The sequence below is a fragment of the Mus caroli genome, unplaced genomic scaffold (assembly GCF_978045245.1).
Source record: "Mus caroli unplaced genomic scaffold, Mus_caroli_1 scaffold_20, whole genome shotgun sequence".
Classification (NCBI taxonomy): Eukaryota; Metazoa; Chordata; class Mammalia; order Rodentia; family Muridae; genus Mus; species Mus caroli.
In genome coordinates this window covers 58,114,495-58,131,555 of record NW_028227275.1, presented here as the reverse complement: position 1 = coordinate 58,131,555, position 17,061 = coordinate 58,114,495, and the positions used below count along the sequence as shown (strand labels likewise).

At 50.6% G+C, this 17,061-nt stretch overlaps 1 protein-coding gene across 1 annotated transcript in view; it reads right to left on the bottom strand.

Annotated features, from left to right (window-relative positions):
- The window catches only part of Lrp5 (LDL receptor related protein 5), a 106,737-nt gene that overhangs the window by 10,645 nt on the left and 79,031 nt on the right, over positions 1–17,061 (bottom strand). The window contains exons 14-20 of the mRNA XM_021152534.2: positions 13,072–13,280; positions 11,787–11,977; positions 10,076–10,285; positions 8,476–8,601; positions 5,028–5,264; positions 2,095–2,205; positions 189–425 (exon numbers count right to left, since the gene is read on the bottom strand). Of these exons, the coding sequence (XP_021008193.1) occupies positions 189–425; positions 2,095–2,205; positions 5,028–5,264; positions 8,476–8,601; positions 10,076–10,285; positions 11,787–11,977; positions 13,072–13,280 (1,321 nt within the window). The remainder of the gene's footprint in view (positions 1–188; positions 426–2,094; positions 2,206–5,027; positions 5,265–8,475; positions 8,602–10,075; positions 10,286–11,786; positions 11,978–13,071; positions 13,281–17,061) is intronic.

Below are 17,061 nucleotides of genomic sequence, written 5' to 3'. Positions count from 1 at the left end.
GCCCCAGAGGAAACAGGTACTTTCATCCTCAAGAGGCATGGAAATGGGCACACCCTGCTGCTGACAGGGTTTGAAGAAAAAAGTGTCACCCCTGGAAGACTGTATTTCTGTGGGTGACCCTCCAGGTTCTTCTTAGGCAACTCAACCAAACCACCTCCATCACAGAGTGAATGCTTCAGGCTCCTCACCTGGGAAGGGACCGTGCTGTGAGCCACCTGGGGCTATGAAGTTGAGAGGCACATGAGGGGCTCCACCGACATACTCGTGGGGAAAGGGCCCACTGGCCCCTGTGTAGCGCTGGCACATCACACGCTGGCAGACAAAGTAGACCCCGCCCATGACGAAGAGGGAGAGGATGATACCAATGACGGGCCCAATGGCACTGCTGTGGGCTGGGATGTCATCAGAGGGTGGCTTGTTGATTTCTGTTGGGTAGGGATAGATCGCTCACATTAATCCCTAGGGGAGGACCTCCCACGGGAAACATGCTGTGACCCCTAGAAGGGCTACCTTTGCCCAAACCCCAGCAGCTGCAGGAGTAGCAGGTGAGCTGGGGACATGGATTTGGCTCACTCTGGGACCACTGCCGCTGTTCCTGGGCCTGCCAGGGGGCTCCCTCACCTGTCTTCTCTGCCTGGCCAACCCTGCTTCCTTTCCAGTGACCCTGAGCCATGCTCTCATGGCATTGCCCACAGTGCACTGGGCGGAGGTTGGCAGCAAGTATTCCCTAGCCTGTGTCATGGTAGAAGAGAGCTGGGATGGGTGGTCTGGAATTAGGTGTGAGCAGCTGGGTAACAGTCTACAGGGGTCTATTGGGGGCAGAGCCCTTATATCAAGGCCACCAGAACGAGAAGGACACGTCTCTGATTCAGCTGGCAAAAGTGTATTCATTTTGGGAACCAACAGTCCCACAGACATCAGCTCCATTCCTTCCACAACCTGAAGGAGCTGGAAAAAAAACCTTCTGCCTCAGAGGACAGGGCCTAAGTGTGGGGAGTGTCTCCAAGTACACCAGGCCTATGGCAGCCCATGTGCTGACCTCACCCGATGAGGCCCCTGCCTAGCAAAAGACAGAGGACATCAGCAACCCTAACTCCGACATCTGAGCCAGGCTACTTAAGAGTTGGTGCCCAAAGTGTCTAACCTGAGATGGTGTCTGAGTCCGTGGGGAACACCCTCTCCCATACGCCCTCCTCTCCAGAGCCGAGGGCCAAGCCCTGCTTCCCATGCAGTGGATAGAGTAGCCACAGGCGGCAAAGCATCATATCTCTCTGAATTCCAATTCCTTCCTGTCTCCATTGACAGCCTCTAGCAAGCTTTCCCTGACTGCCCCGACCACCCACCATCCAGCAGTAACACCTACACTCCTGGGTATCAGTCAATGTTATCCAAGGGATATTTATGGCATATGTATAAATGTGCATGTATGTACAATATATACACTTCATTTTTCTTGGGGCACATGAAATCTCAGGTCTCTTCTGCTATAGAGCAGATTGTACCAAGTAGGGTCCCAGTGGCAAAAGTGTGGCTGCTACTCAGGTCTGAGGCCAACGGCTCACGGGGAGGCAAACTCCCAAGCAGGCCAACCTCTCTACGTCTGGCTTTGCCAGCACTCCACCCCATTAGGAAGCTCCACAGTTCACTCTCTGCATTCTAGCTGTTGCCTCTCTCTGATGGTTTCTGTCAACTTGACACAATTTAGAATCACTTGGAAGACAGTCTAGATCAGGTTAGCCTGTGGGTACATGGGAACCTGAGTTTTGGCCCTAAATTGTATATGAGAAGAGAAAGAGAGCTGATGAGTAGGTATGCATCCCTTCCTCCGCCCCCCCCCCCCCCAACTACGGATGTGACCAGCAGCTTCCAGTTCCTGCCTGGATCTCCCCACAAGGATGGACTGTAACCTAGAAGTGAACCCAAACAAACCCCTTCTCCCCACGTTGCTGTGTCAGGGCATTTCATTCCACCAACAGAAAGAAACTAAAGGAGGCCACTCACTAAATGAGCCTCCCAGGTGCCTCAGGTTCCGCAGCTCCACCCAACCTCCACACCAGACCCCGCCCACTCAAGGGGCTGCCTGAAACCACTCACCACACATGAGCTCATCAGACCCATCAGCACAGTCGGGGAAGGAGTCACACTGTTGCTTGATGAGGACGCACTGGCCGTTGGTGCACCGGAACTGATTGGGCAGACAGACAGCTGTGGGGAGAAGGGGGTGGTGCTCAGAGGAGCCGGAGAGCAGCAGTTTTGCCTGGCTCCAACCGCAAAGGTCTGATTCCAAATACAGACCCAACAGCAGGAATAGTTTCTAGGACCCAGTTAGAAAAGATCATGGAAAATCCAGTCTCCTTGAAATGATCCCTGAAGCTCTGTTCAATGCCAAAGGGCACAGAGACCTGACCATGACAGTAAGCAAGAGACCCTGATGCCCAGCCTGTGCCCAGGAGGCATGCTGCCTGAGTCAGAGACAGCACAGAGCAAGAAGCAGTAGACTCAGCTCCAGGATCATTCAGGATTTCCGGGAAGGTAGAGTCGGTAAGAACGCCATTTCCTTAGCACAGGCAGGGCTGGGTCAGTGGAGCCCAGAACTCCATGGAAATACGTGCTGCATTTGTAGAGACCAAGGTTATCTCCTCTAACATCCAGGAGAGAGTGGGCAAGCAAATCTGCAGACTGCGGCACGCTGAGGAAGCACCTGGGGACTTAGCATCCTCTCACAACCATCCGTCTGGACCCTCTCCTGACCTGGGAACGGGAGACAAGGGCACTCTGTCCTTCCTGGAAGTGGAGGGCCAACACCTGCTGTCGGTGGTGAAGAGGGTGAGCAGGTGAGTGGGATGAGGGAGGATTTCTAAACTGACCACATATGACACTCTGAGACCAGAAGCAGACATTGCTGGCTCTGTAACCAACCATCCAGCTCTCGTCTAGCCTGAGAGTGGCCCACACGTACAGGAACCACTGGACCTGGCAGAGACAATGTACCTTTATTTACAGACATTGGCAGCAAACTGGTTTGGGCACATGTGCCGTTATCATGGCTTCCACCAGATCCCTCAGAGCACTGGTGAGCTGCAAAGCAATCATCATGGCTTCACAGAGAAACCTGCCAAGGTCACTCCAGGCCTTGTCCCCTGCAGAACGTCGGGTTATGCTGAATGGGGATGCAGGAGAGTGGCAGCCAGCATCTGAGTCATTGAAAGCATAACCTAGCAGCTTTGGGCAGAGACAGTAAGAATGCCACAGGAGCAGCTCAGTGCCAGCCTGGGTCTATGGTGCTGAAAACATGTGGCATGTGACAAAGTTCAGTGTGAATCAAGCACTAGAGAAACATGCACAGCAAGTGCTAAGAGAGGTATTGTACTGCAAAGACCTACTGGAGGTTCAGGGAGGGCTGGAGACATGTCAGCAGCTAGGAGACAAGGGCTGCTCTTCCAGAGGACCTGGGCTCAGTTCCCAGCACCCACACAGCACCTTACAAGCATCTGTAACTCGGGCTCCAGGCAATCCAGCACCCTCTTCTAGCCTCTGCCAGCACCAGGCATGCACATGGTACACATACACACATTCAGGCAAAACACCCATACATATAAAATGGAAATTAAAAAAAAATTTTAATTAAAGGCTGGCCAGCGAGATGGCTTAATGCAGCAGTTCTCAAACTGTGGGTCTCACAACCTCTTGGGGGAGAGGGTGTCAAAAGACCCTCTGGCAGGATCACATGTAGGGTTTCTTGCATATCAGATGATTCATAACAGCAACAAAATTACAGTTATGTACTAGCAACAAAATAATTTTATGGTTTGGAGTCACCACAACATGAGGAACTGTATTAAAGGGTCATGGCACCAGGAAGGTTGAGAACCACTGAGTTAGTGGATAAAGATGCCTTGGGGGCTGGAGAGATGCCTCAGCGGCTAACAGCATTGACTGCCCTACCAAAGGTCCTAAGTTCAAATCCCAGCGACCACATGGTGGCTCACAACCATCTGTAATGAGATCAGATGCCCTCTTCTGTTGTGTCTGAGGACAGCTACAGTGTGCTTATACATAATAAGTCTTTAAAAAAAGATGTCTTGAGAGTATAAGTGCACGTGTGCATGCGCACGCACACACACACAGAGTCACACACAATCTCAAGTTAAGACTGAGGGCCAGGTTGCGGTGATACACTATTAATCTCAGCACTCAGGAGGCAGAGGCAGACAGAACTCAAGACTAGCCTGTTCTATAATTTCAGGACAGCCAGGGCTATATGAAGAAACCCTTGTCTCAGGGGGAAAAAAAATCCAAAAAACCGAGAGAGACAGAGAGAGAGAGACAGAGAGAGACAGACAGACAGACTAAGAATGTAGCTAGGTTGATAACAGAGTGCTTGCATAGCATTTAGGAGCCTTGGGTTTGATCCTCTACATATCACACTGATAGTGTATACCTATAATCCTAGCATGTAGGAGGTAGAAAAAGAATAAGTTCAAGACTATAGATACATAGCAAACTCAAGGTTAGGCCAGGCTATATAAAGCCCGATCTCAAAAGCAGGGGGCGGGGTGGGGGTGGGGGAAGGAGACCAAAAACAGTATATAGTTATATGTAAGTGCAGATCTTGCTGGTCGGTCAGAGTGGTCCCAGGTGGCCAGCATTATCCCACAGGTGGCACAATGCACTGCCTTTGAAGATGACACTGTACTGGATGTGAGCCCTGAAAGCAACTGACAGCTGGATTTATCTTACATTTCTGCAGAGGTCACTACCAAATGTGGAAATGTGAGTAAGACTCTCAGCCTGTCTTTAAGTCAACTGGCCGTAGGATAGATTGGGTCATGCAGGAGTATTTCTTCAGGCTGTGCCTATAACTTACTTCATTTGTTCTCACCAAGAGGGCCTGCCAATTTAGCTGTTTTCTAGCACCCTTACCTGTGGAAGGCAAAAATGGAGCCCCGTGTTCGATGTATAGGAAGGAAGGACAAATGGCTTTAATGGGACCTGGGAGGGAGATGGCAGCCAGGGTAGGGCCTCACCATCACAGTTAGCTTCATCAGAGCGATCCTGGCAGTCGGCCTCACCGTCGCAGCGTAACCGCAGATCCACGCACTGGCCTCGAGCACAGGGGAACTGAGAGGCGGAGCACACTGGGCAGCCTTCTTCATCACTCTGGTCAGCACACTCAGGGAAGCCGTCACAGCGCCAGGCTCCGGGGATGCAGTCGATCTCACCAGTGGTACATGCAAACTGATCAGGGGAGCAGGTAGGAGGCTCTAGGGGAGGGAAGGAGACCACAGTCATGCAGGCTCCACCCAGCAAGCCACGCAAAGGCATCGCTGTGCTTCCACTGACTTTGTGTCAGCAGTGCCCTGGGGACTGTCTCCTGCTCATGTGACACCTTCAGCACCAGCACAGATAAAGGCAGGGATGAAAAAGTTGCTTTCAAACTTCCCTGAGTGAGCTTGAGCGTCTGATCCTCCTGCCTCCACCCCCTTAGGAAAGGGATTACATGTTTGTACCACCATTCCTGGTTAACACAGTTCGAAGGACTGAACCCAGGGCCTTGTGCATGTGCTCTACCAACCAAGCTACATCCTCAACATCTCTCTCTTATTTTCTCCTCTCTCCTCTCTCCTCTCTCTCTCTCTCTCTCTCTCTCTCTCTCTCTCTCTCTCTGTTGTATATGCACATGTATGTGGAGGTACATACACCTATGCAGACATGGAGAGCATCTTTCTCCATCACCTTCTACTTTAATGCTTTGAAAAAGGGTCTCTCCCTGAACCTGGAGCTTGCTGGCAGTCAGCAAGCCTCGGTGACGCCCTGTTTCGGCCTTTCTCCCCATAGCACTGGGGTTACAGGTGCTCCAAGAGCCACCCCTGCCTTTGATGTGGCTGCTGGAGGTTTGAATTCAGGTCTTCATGCTTGTTCTTACCCACTGAGCCCCTCCCTGTCTCTTTTCTTAGGTAGGGAACATGGGCTGACTGTGAACTTTGACTTAAGTAGCAATCATGACGTTCACCATATTCAGGATGGAAAACCTGAGATGTTCCTAAGCATCTCAAAGCCTCCATTTCCTCCTCTGTACACCCAGGCTCCACTGTATGAGTGACAGGCCTGTGGGGCAGGAACAGGTGTGTGGCTAGGCCAAGCCACACAGAGGGAGTGGGGGGCTGTGTTGTTGAAGCCCTGAAGCACTTTAGGCCCTGGCCTGCCTTCCCACTTGCCAGTTGTGTCACAGGGCTTCCATCTAAGGGCCTAAGCAAGCCCTTCATCCTGTGACCAGACAAGTAGCCATGGAAGATTGCAAAGTGTCTGCGTTGAAAATACACATCTCACAGGCTGTGAGCAGAGACCTCAAACTGAGGATAAAGGCATATGCCCTGTAATCACAGCATTTGGGAAATGGAAAAGGATCTGAAGTTCAAGGTTGATTTTAACTACATCAGAAACCCAAGGCCCCTGGACTGCAAGAGACACTGTCTCAATGACCAAACAAACAAATAAAACAAAAACAACAAAAAACAAACCAAAAGAAGGGACTTCCAAATCTCATGGTAGGCTAAGCACATGCTCCCAAGTGGAGAGCCAGGCCTGGATCAGTGGGGGCCACTCCATAGTCCCTGCTCTAGGCAGGAGGCTCAGGCATCCACAGGAGCCACACAGACAGCAGCTTCAGACCACAAGTCTGTTTAAGCCACTAGAAGTAAAAGGGAATGGGCAGACACAAAAGGCCCGCTCTGTTCTTGGCCAAACTGTAAGCTTTGAAGTGTCAGACAAGGTAAGAGACTCAGACCAGTCCCCAGGAGCAGGACCAGCCATTAGAGAACAATGCTTAGTTGCTCAAAGTCCAAAGTATACGGGAAGTTGCGAGCAAGGATGAAGCCTGATGCTAAGTGAGAACTCTTCCCAGGCTGCCCAGCACACAATAGAGAGGAAGCCCCGAGGAGGCACGCTTAATCACTGTAGCACTGAAGACTGTCACTTTTATGGCCATTCCCCACAAGTGCTCTGTTACTTAAAGGAAAGCCAGCCTGCCAGGTAGATGGTCTCGGTCTCCACAGGGGGAAGCAGTGGCTCACAAAAGGCATGTGTCCAGCCGAAAGGCACTCATCTTAGAAGTCAGAGTCCAGGGTTTGAACCTAGGTCTTCCTTGCCTGTTTCTGGATGACACACCACCATCCACCTTCACAACCATGCAGCCCCAGGGGAAAAGGATATAGGGAGGGGGAGGAGAAAGGTCAGAAGCGGAAATCTGTTATTAGGGGACTGGAGAGCCCTTAAGAGCGCTGGCTGCTCTTGCAGAAGACCAGAGTTCAGTTTCCAGCACCCATCTGACAACTCATAACTGCTGGTAACTCTGGTTCCAAGGGGATGTGCTACCCCCTGGCCTCTGTGGACAATGTAAACTGCATAGACATGAATGTAGGCAAGTATTTACACATACAATATATAAAAAATCTTTGTTTAAATCTGTTGTAAATCCAATAACCCTGTCCGTAACTGATAATGGACTAAGTAGTCAGGAAAGAGAAAAGACGGCTGATCTGTACTAGCAATCAACTGTATCTAATAAACTTTTCTAGAATATTACACCTGACAACAGCAGAACCCCCACACTTCTCAAGACCACTGAAACATTCACTGAGTCCCAAACACACGCAGGCCGTAGGGCACATAACAATGTATGTAAAGAACAGAGATGCCACAAGGGTAGCTCTCAGACCACAGCAGAATTAAAGTAGAAATCAGAACAGAGACAGCTGGGACACTCCTAAGTATCTAGAGATCAAATACTTCTAGGCAAGTGTACTTACCACTGAGCCAACCTGCACTTCACAAAACACTGCTAAATAGCGTTTGGGCTGAAGAAGTTGTCTCTCAAATTTTTTCTAAATATTTCAGCTACTGGGAACGGGATCAGTACATGACAACACAAGTGTGAGGACCTGAGTTCAATCCCCAGCACACAATGTAAAAAGCCAGGTGTGATGACGTATGCTCGAAACCCCAGTTCTGGGGCAGCAGAAACAAGAGGATCTTTGGGGTCACCGGACAGATAGCACAGCCTGATTGGCAAGCTCCAATTCCCAGTGAGAAACCTTGTCTAAAAAAGCAAAGTGAGGAATAACAGCCACGATTAACCCCTAGTCTTCACAGCACATAGACGCACACACGTGCATGCACGCACACACATCTGAACTATCCAAAAACTAAGATACAACTTATTAAAATCTGTGAGATGCAGGAAAAGCAGTTTTTTGGGAGAAATTCATAGCACTAGACTCGTGTGTATGTATGTATGAGTGTTTTGGTTTTTTTTTAAAAAAAAGGTGTATGAGTGAGAGAGAGAGAGAGAGAGAGAGAGAGAGAGAGAGAGAGAGAGAGAGAAGCCATAAGAAATGGCATGCTTTGGAGATTCAGTTTTAAGGCATGCAAGGCAGTGATATGGCTCCGTACTCAAACTCCCAAGGTCTCACTCACCACCACAAGTCAGCAGGTTCTGCAGGAGCACCAGGTGGACAGGGCACGAGCAGCGTGGCGTTCCATCACCCTTGGCGATGCAGATGTGGGAGCAGCCACCATTGTCTCGGGCACACGGATGGGCTGCTGCAGGAACACAGCAAGATGGAGTTGGGTCAGCCTCTACCTTCCTCCTCAGAGCTCAACGTGTGTAGAAGGCAAAGGCCAGACTCCTATAGAAGACCATCTCATTTGGTCCCAGCTCCCAGCCCAGTCAATCAATACCGACATGGAACCTGATATAAAAACCGAGTCTGGCAGCAGCGCTGTACTTGTACAGCAGTCTTGCCACCGGCACAAGATCAACCCAATCACCATTCCAGCATGAAGAGGGAAGGTACTCAGAAGACATCGTGCCTAGCCGGGAAGCTCTGGACAGTGATGGTGCCTGTGGGGCTAGGAAGGAGTCAGACTGCTGTAACGGTATGGCAGCATGGAGGGGCAGCCACAGGTCTGAACCCTGACAAAGCAGAGTATACTCCCAGGGCATCTGAGCAGCTGACAAGAAAGGCTGTCCATTTGGATACACGTTCCCTAATGGCTTTGCACCTAGCGGAGCGGATGGAAGGTGACAGAAGGTCCCTTCTTCTTTTGGTGATTGAAGCTCAGAGACTTGCGCTTCCCAGGAGAGGTACTTGCCACTGGGGCACTACTGAGAGGCAGCAGGACTTTTAAGGAGTGGGACCTAGTGGGACCTAACTGGAGGTGTAGCTCAAGGGTAGGGTACTTATCCAGCAAGCAGAGACCTGAATTCACTCTGAGGACTGCAAAAACAAAACAAAACCAAACAGCAGGAGCCTAGTGGAGAGCTTTTGGGTCATGGGGTGGGGGCGGGGAGGTGTCTTTACAGGAGACAGTGGGATTCCACCTCTCTCCTCAGTGCTTGGGTTCCTGCCAGTGAAGCATGTAGCCTTCTTCATCATACAATCATTGCCATGATGTGTACTGCCTCCCCTCCCCCCAGCTCAGAGAATTCCAGCACTCATGAGAACTGTCAAGAATTCCAGGCTATCCGGGCAGTGGTGGTGCACGCCTTTAATCCCAGCACTCAGGAGGCAGAGGCAGGTGGATATCTGAGTTCGAGGCCAGCCTGGTCTACAGAGTGAGTTCCAGGACAGCCAGGGCTACACAGAGAAACCGTGTCTCGAAAAACCAAAAAAAAAAAAAAAAAAAAAAAAAAAGAATTCCAGGCTAGTCTGGGCTACCTATAGACTATGTCTCAAAGGCAAACTGACAAATAGATGATAAATATAGGCAAATGACAGAGATGGATGGATGGATGGATGGATGGATGGATGGACGGAAGGACAGAATATTGGTAGAAGTGTGGGTAGGTAGAAGACAGACAGAACTTTTTTAAAAAGCAGGTTTGGGTACTTCTCTACATCAGCAAACAAACTGATCAAAGAGGCAGACATCTGGACATGCACTGGCCTTCGGTGCTGAGCCCATGAGCTCCTCAGGCACACGGCTCTTGCACCAGCAGCCCATCTGATGCCAACAGGGCTGATTCACCTTCCCCCAGGAGACCCCACCACAAACGCTGTCCCCTCTCACGTACAGAACTCCTCCAGGCTGACTTCCTCCACGGCATGGATGCCTGTCAGGTGGGTGACACGGCCCTGAACCCTAGTCCGCTTGTCCCCAGTGGTCTTCTCCACGCGCTCGATCATCTGCTGCTGGCGGTCGATCCAATAGAGGTGCCTGCCCAGCACTGTCAGACCTACTGGCTGTACGATGTTGGCATCTTCCAGGGTCAGGCGGTTGGCCCCTGTGGTTAGCATAAAGGCTCCATGAGTGGCAGCCGAGTGAAGGGCCAGACCCACTGTGCTCAGGAGAATGCAGATTTAAAGAAGGGGCCATGCAAGTCTGGGGCATTTCTACACTCTCCAGGGCTGGGAGCTGGAACAGATACCATAGAAGCAGGCTGCTCGCACTAGGGCGGGCCTAGGGTTCAGGATCATACCATCTAACTGCACCATGATCACTGGTCTCTGTAAGCATGGTGCTTTCTTTCCTCACTCATCGTGTGTGTGTGTGTGTGTGTGTGTGTGTGCACGCGCGCGCGCGCCCGCCCACCCACCCAGTATTTATGTGGATGTATTTATCTACATAAGTGTGCACACATACGAAGGCCAGAAGTCTCAATCTTATCATTTAAGGTGTGTATGTGTATGCATATATGTATGTAGTATGAATGAATGAATAAATGAATGAATAAAAGGATAAAAGACAGACAGGACCTCTCTGTGTAGCCTCAGCTGTCCTGGAATCCCTTTGTAAACCAGGCTGGCCTGAAACTCACAGAGATTCACCTGCCTCTGCCTCCCAAGTGCTCAGATTAACGCATGGATCACTACACCTGACCTTTAAATATTTACTTTATGTGACTGGGTATTTTGTTCATATGTATATTTGTATACCATATACCTACAATGCCTAAGGAGCCCAGAAAAGGGCACTGGATCCCCTGGAACTGGAGTTACAGATGGTTGTGAGCTGCCATGTGGGTGCTGGGAACTAAACTGAGGCCCTCTGCAAGAGGAGCCAGTGCTCTTAACCACCGAGCCATCTCTCCAGTACCCTTAGTTTTTATTTTTATTACTTTTATTCATGGAGGAGGAGGGTCATGCCACAGCACACTTGCAGAGGACAACTTGCTAGAGGAATAAGTTCTCATCTTCCACCATGTGGGTCTTAGGGATCAAACTCCTGTCTTCAGACTTGGTGGCAAGGGCCTTTACCCACTGAGTCACCTGGCTGGCTCTCCACCTTACTTTTGGAAACAGGATCTCTTACTGAAACTGGAGTGCACAGATTTGGCTAGATTGGCTGGCCAGAGAGCCTCCGGGATCCTGCAGACTCTGCCTTCCCAACACTGAGACTGCAGCCATGTGCCACAGTCCTCGGCTGGGACTGCAGGCATGGGCCATAGTCCTTGGCTGTTTATAAGGGTGCTGGGGATCCGAATTCAGATCCTTCTATTGCACAGGAAGCTCTTTACCACTGAGCCACCTCCCCAATCACAAAGCTTTTACTAGAAGAAAAGGCACTAGGATCCATAGTCCAGGGGCTCACAGCCAGGTCCCCATGGTATTTGGATTACATATGAACATACAGAGCTGAAACACAATGCCAGGCTCACAGCAAGCTGAGCAAGATTTTAACTGCCACCCCTATTGGTAGTAAGGAAGGCTGGGAGCGCACAGGAGGGTCACCCCTAACAGTTGCAGACTGAGGACTCTGTGGCTGGAGACATCCAGGGTGCATACCGGAGAGGTCACAGCTTTCGATGCGCTTTAGGTCTGCATCCACCCAGAAGAGCTTGCCCAGAGCATTGTCCACCACAAGGGCCACGGGACGGATGAGGCCTGTGGTGAAGAGGACCTCCCGCTCTGTGCCATCCAGGGAGGCTCGCTCAATCTTGGCAGCATGGTCCTGCATGTTGGTAAAGTACATGTACCTGCGGAAACACAGCACATGGAAGAAGCAGGTAAGAAGCGGGCGCTGTGAGCTCCCACCTCATCCACAGGACCAGCCCAGCCCCTGACCCTCTGCTGTCCAGGAAGCAGTAGCCCCAGACCTCACAGGTCCTAGAGGCTGCCGGGTTATACCTCGTGGTGGGGGGAATGGTGTCCCTGAAATTCATGCCACCCTGGAACTTAGGGTGTGAGCCTCTTTGGAAATGGGGTCTTTGAAAATATTAGGATTGAGATACAATCCTTGTGTGTGAGGGTAGCCCTGAATCCAGTGAAAACTGCTGAAAAGAGAAGGCCATGAAGCAAAGAGAAGCAACTGGTCAGAGGGAAAACCTAAAGTGGCAAGACACTAAGTGTCTGAGACAGTATATGGATCAACATTGTAGCCACAGAACATTTGTCTCCCCGCTTGCCCAACTGCCAAGGACCGGTCTGCCTGCCTGCCCACCTCCTCAGAGGGTGTTCACTCAGCTCCTGAACAGCGTCCTCCAGCAGCTAGGCTCTACTTAGCTATCTATGGGCTGAAAGGCTGACATCACCATCATAGAAAGGGACACCAAGCCTCTGAAGTCCGCATCACCTGCCCACCATCACTGGGGTAGTGACGTGCAGGAGTCAGGACTGAGCACTGGCACATCAGGCTCTGATCATCATCGGGAACCCCATAGACAACCCTGCCGATCTAACACCTGCTTTCTACGTCCGCCCCACAGGACTTAAAGGCCAGCGAGCTCCTGCCTGAGCCTCTGTGCAAAGGTCTCTCACTAAAAAGGCACTACGAGGACCAGCATGCAAGGGTGCTGGGGGATCCCAGGAAGGACGCGCTTTGAGTTGTGTATGGGGCAGAATCCTGCAGTCACAAAGATCAAGCCGAACAGACTGATACAAGGCCCATGCAGCAGGGTTGACATCCCCAGGGTCCCCAAACCACCACCTAGACGTCACCTTCAGCTTGTGCAGCTGGGGTTCCTGGGTACCACATTGGGAACACTGGCTAGCCCCCACGAGGCCAGCACTACAGGTACACAGGGGCTGAGCACGTTGCAGCCCTCACCTGTCCCTCCCTAGGGCCACCTACCCTCGCTCAGCATTGACAGCAATGGCCCTTGGCTTGTCACGGTCCCCTCGAAGCACCACTCCCATGGCATCCCCATCCAGCCGGTGGACATTGATGGTGTTGGTGGCCTCACAGGTCCAGAACAGTGTCCGGCTGTAGATGTCAATGCTGAGGTCGTGTGGCTGTCTGTCTGGGCTCAGGCTTTGGCTGGGAGAGGTCAGCATGGAGGGCTGTTAGAGAGAAGCAAACCAAGCTAGCACCACACTGCCATGCACCGTGAACACCCAGGGAGAGTGGAAGGTCAAGTCAGCCTCAAGGTTAAGATTTCAACACACGTGAGGCATCACTTGCAGACCCGGCTCTTTTAAAAACAAGTTTATTTATTTGGTTGGTTTTGTGCATATGTGTGTACGCACACCTTTCACGACACCGTGTGAAGCTCAGAGGACAAATTGTGAGAGCTGGTTCTCTCCTTGCACCACATGGGTCCCAGGATTTGAAATCAGGCCACCCATCAGGCATGATTTCAAACACCTTTACCCACTGAGCCATCACGGTAGCTCTCAACTTAGATCTTAGTGATATGCCCATTTACGAATACACAGAACAAACTAGAAAGAGTCCCAACAGGACACCAGATTCTAGGTCCCATGACGGAATCTACCAGAGGACACTGGCAGGATGTCAACTAGATAGACATGAGACCTGAAGCCCAACCTCTCTCCCTTCTTTCCCACTGTTTAGGACTCAGGCTCTTGGCTTTCGATGTTCAAACCTTGTTCTTTTAATTCAGTGCCCAGGAGAGTAGGAATGGAGAGCAGAGGGATACCTCCCTTTTTATGCATGGAGAGGGGACCCAGACTGCAGAGCCAGGCAAGGGGCATAGGGCAGGTGCGAGGCTCTTGGGTAGAAGGGTGGAGCAAGGCAAGGTTGTACAGCGAGTGATGGGTAGGCAAATGCAGGTAAGGGGTATCTGGGGCAGGCAAGGAAAAGTGGGAAGGACTGGGTGGTGCAGGAAAGTGTCTGAGGCAGACAAGGGGAGGGGAGGTTCTGAAAGTCACAGGGACTTAAGATTTGTACCATGGCGCTTTCTTACACAAAAGCTACAGTCATCCATAGTACTCAAGGTGACTGTCTGGAACCACTGGCCCATCGTGAAGTTGAAGAACCAGCCACTATCTTCACCACTAACAGAGGAAGAAGGGGAGGAAGGAGAGAGGAAGAAGATGGAAAGGAAGAGGAAGAAGAGAAAAAGGAAGAAGAGGGAAAGGACCGGGCGTGGTGGTGCACGCCTCTAATCCCAGCACTTGGGAGGCAGAGGCAGGCGGATTCCTGAGTTCGAGGCCAGCCTGGTCTACAAAGTGAGTTCCAGGACAGCCAGGGCTACTGAGAAACCCTGTCTCAAAAAAACAAAAAAAAAAAAAGAGGGAAAGGAAGAAGAGGAAGAAGGGGATGAACAGGAAGAAGAATATGAAGAAAAGGCAAGTCTAACCTATAGCTATGACTTGATAACCTAACAGGTCAGTGAGGATTTTTATCATATACACCTTGTGGTGGTTTGTCTAAACTGTCAACCTGATGGCATCTAGTATTACCTGGGAAATCACCTGGCTTCTGGGAAAACTGGTGGGAGATTATCTTGATTGGGTTAATCTAGATGAGAAAGCCTACTGTGGATAGCGCCATTCCCTGCCTGGGATTCTGGTTGCATAAAAAGAAGGCAGAGAGGGTCTCTGGTAAGTCTGACGACCTGAGCTTGCTCTCTGGAACCCACATGGTAGAAGGCGAGAACACACTCTCACAAGGTGTCCTGTGACCCCGCCCCAAGCATGCATGCAATGGCACATACCTCAAAAGAAATAAATGTAAAAAAATAAAAAATAAAAAAATAAAAGAGAGAGAGAGAGGCAGGCAGACAGACAGACAGAAAGCACAGCATCCACTGCTCTCTGCTTGTTTTGAGACATATCTCACAAAGTAGTCCTGGGTGGTCTAGAACCATTCACAGAGGTCCTCCTGCCTCTGCCTCCCAAGCACTGGGATTAGAAGTGTGCCCCCAGGCCTGGCACTCTGCTTATTGACTATGGAAACAATGTGACCACCATCCATGCCTAGCTCTCTGCTTCTTGACTATGGACACAATGTGACCACCATCCATGCCTAGCTCTCTGCTTCTTGACTATGGACACAATGTGACCAGCTGCCTGGTTCTGCTTCTACCTCCTTAGCTTGAGCTCTAACAGCCTGAACTTTGAACTGTGAGACACATCCTTTCTTCTTTAAGTGATTTTCATCAGGGTGTTTTATCACAGCAACAGAAAAGTAACTAACACAGTCATTCAGCTTAAAGGGATCAAACTAGTGTCTAGTCGCATGCGTGGGCACACACATACACACACACACACACACACACACACACACACACACACACACACACAGAGAGAGAGAGAGAGAGAGAGAGAGAGAGAGAGAGAGGCATGCACGCAGGCATGCACATACACACAAATTAATGTATTAATTAATTTTTAACAAAAAACATCTACATTTCCAGAGATCTGTAAACCAGCTCATGGGAGTAAGTGCTGCTTTAACGTAGCTGACTCATAGCATACATTGGGAAAGAGGCCACTGGGTTCTGTGGCTGTTGTGACAGGCTTCCTGAGGCAGGTCCTTCCTGGACTAGTCACAGACCAGGAGAAGCTCAACTCTGTTAGATTTGAAAACTGGGCTAATTAGACATGGTGGTGCATGCCTTTAATCCCAGCACTTAAGAGGCAGAGGCAGGGGGATATCTGTGAGTTCCAGGCCAGTCTAGTGTCCATAGCAAGTCCCAGGACATCCAGAGCTATAGAGAGGGGGTTGGGAGTTGGGGTAAGACAGGGAGACAGAAACAGAGAGATAGACAGAGACAGGGGTGGGGGTGGGGTGGGGGGAATGGAGAAGGGAGGAAGGGAGGGGGGAGGGAGGGAGGGAGGGAGGGAGAGGGAGAGAGAGAGAGAGCACAGTAGACTGGCAAAAGGGCTCACTGGGTAAGGATGATTGCTGCTAAGCCTGACACTGAATCCATACATTGAAGGAGAGCTGACTCCCACAAATTCCCCTGACCTCCACACTTGAACCATGTCACCTGCTCACATACATATAACAAAATAGATAAACATAATAAAAATTTAAGTGAATTCAGGCTTAGCATTCAGTAATACACAATCTCATTTAAGGGAAACATAAGAATGAAAAAGCCAGTTGAGGTAGCACCCAACTGTAGGAGCCCCGGCACCTGGGAGACAGGAAGCAGGAGGATGAGGAGCCAGCCTATGCTACAGACTGAATCTGAGGCCAGCCTGGGATACAGAAAAACCTGTCTCAAAAAACAAAACAAGCATGGAGGTGGCAGCTCAACGGTTAAAGAGCTCGCTGCGCACGCAGGTGAGAGCCTCAGAAATTCACACAGGCTGAGCATGACAGCCATAAAGGCAGAGAGACAGGGATTCCAGAGCAAGCGCACCAGCAAGACTATCAGTTTGACTATGAGACCCTGCCTCAGGAAGATGAAAGGTTCCCAACATCACTGTCAAGAACACACGCATACACATACACGCATACACCCTACACATGCAAACAGGACATATGCACGTGCATGTCACACCCACACATACACACAAAATGGAAAAAAAGTGAGTGCAGACACGTGTCCTGGCCTGTGGCTGCAGGAAGACTGCATGACGCACATATCTCCATTCATGTGCTGTGAGCCACATCCAGCCACACCTGAGTCAGAACCTCGTGCTTCCCAAGACACTTCTGCCACCATTTCACACGGCCCACAGACTGAGTCCCTGGAGCTTCACACCCACAGATGCAGGAGTGACTGACTGGCCAGGCAAAGAGGCTCCAACACTTCCCACAACCCCAACCTGCTGTCTATGTGTCACTGGGGCAGGAGTGTTATTACTATTGTTATTTATTTTAATGTGTATAGGTGTTTTGCCTCTATACATGTCTCTGTACCAT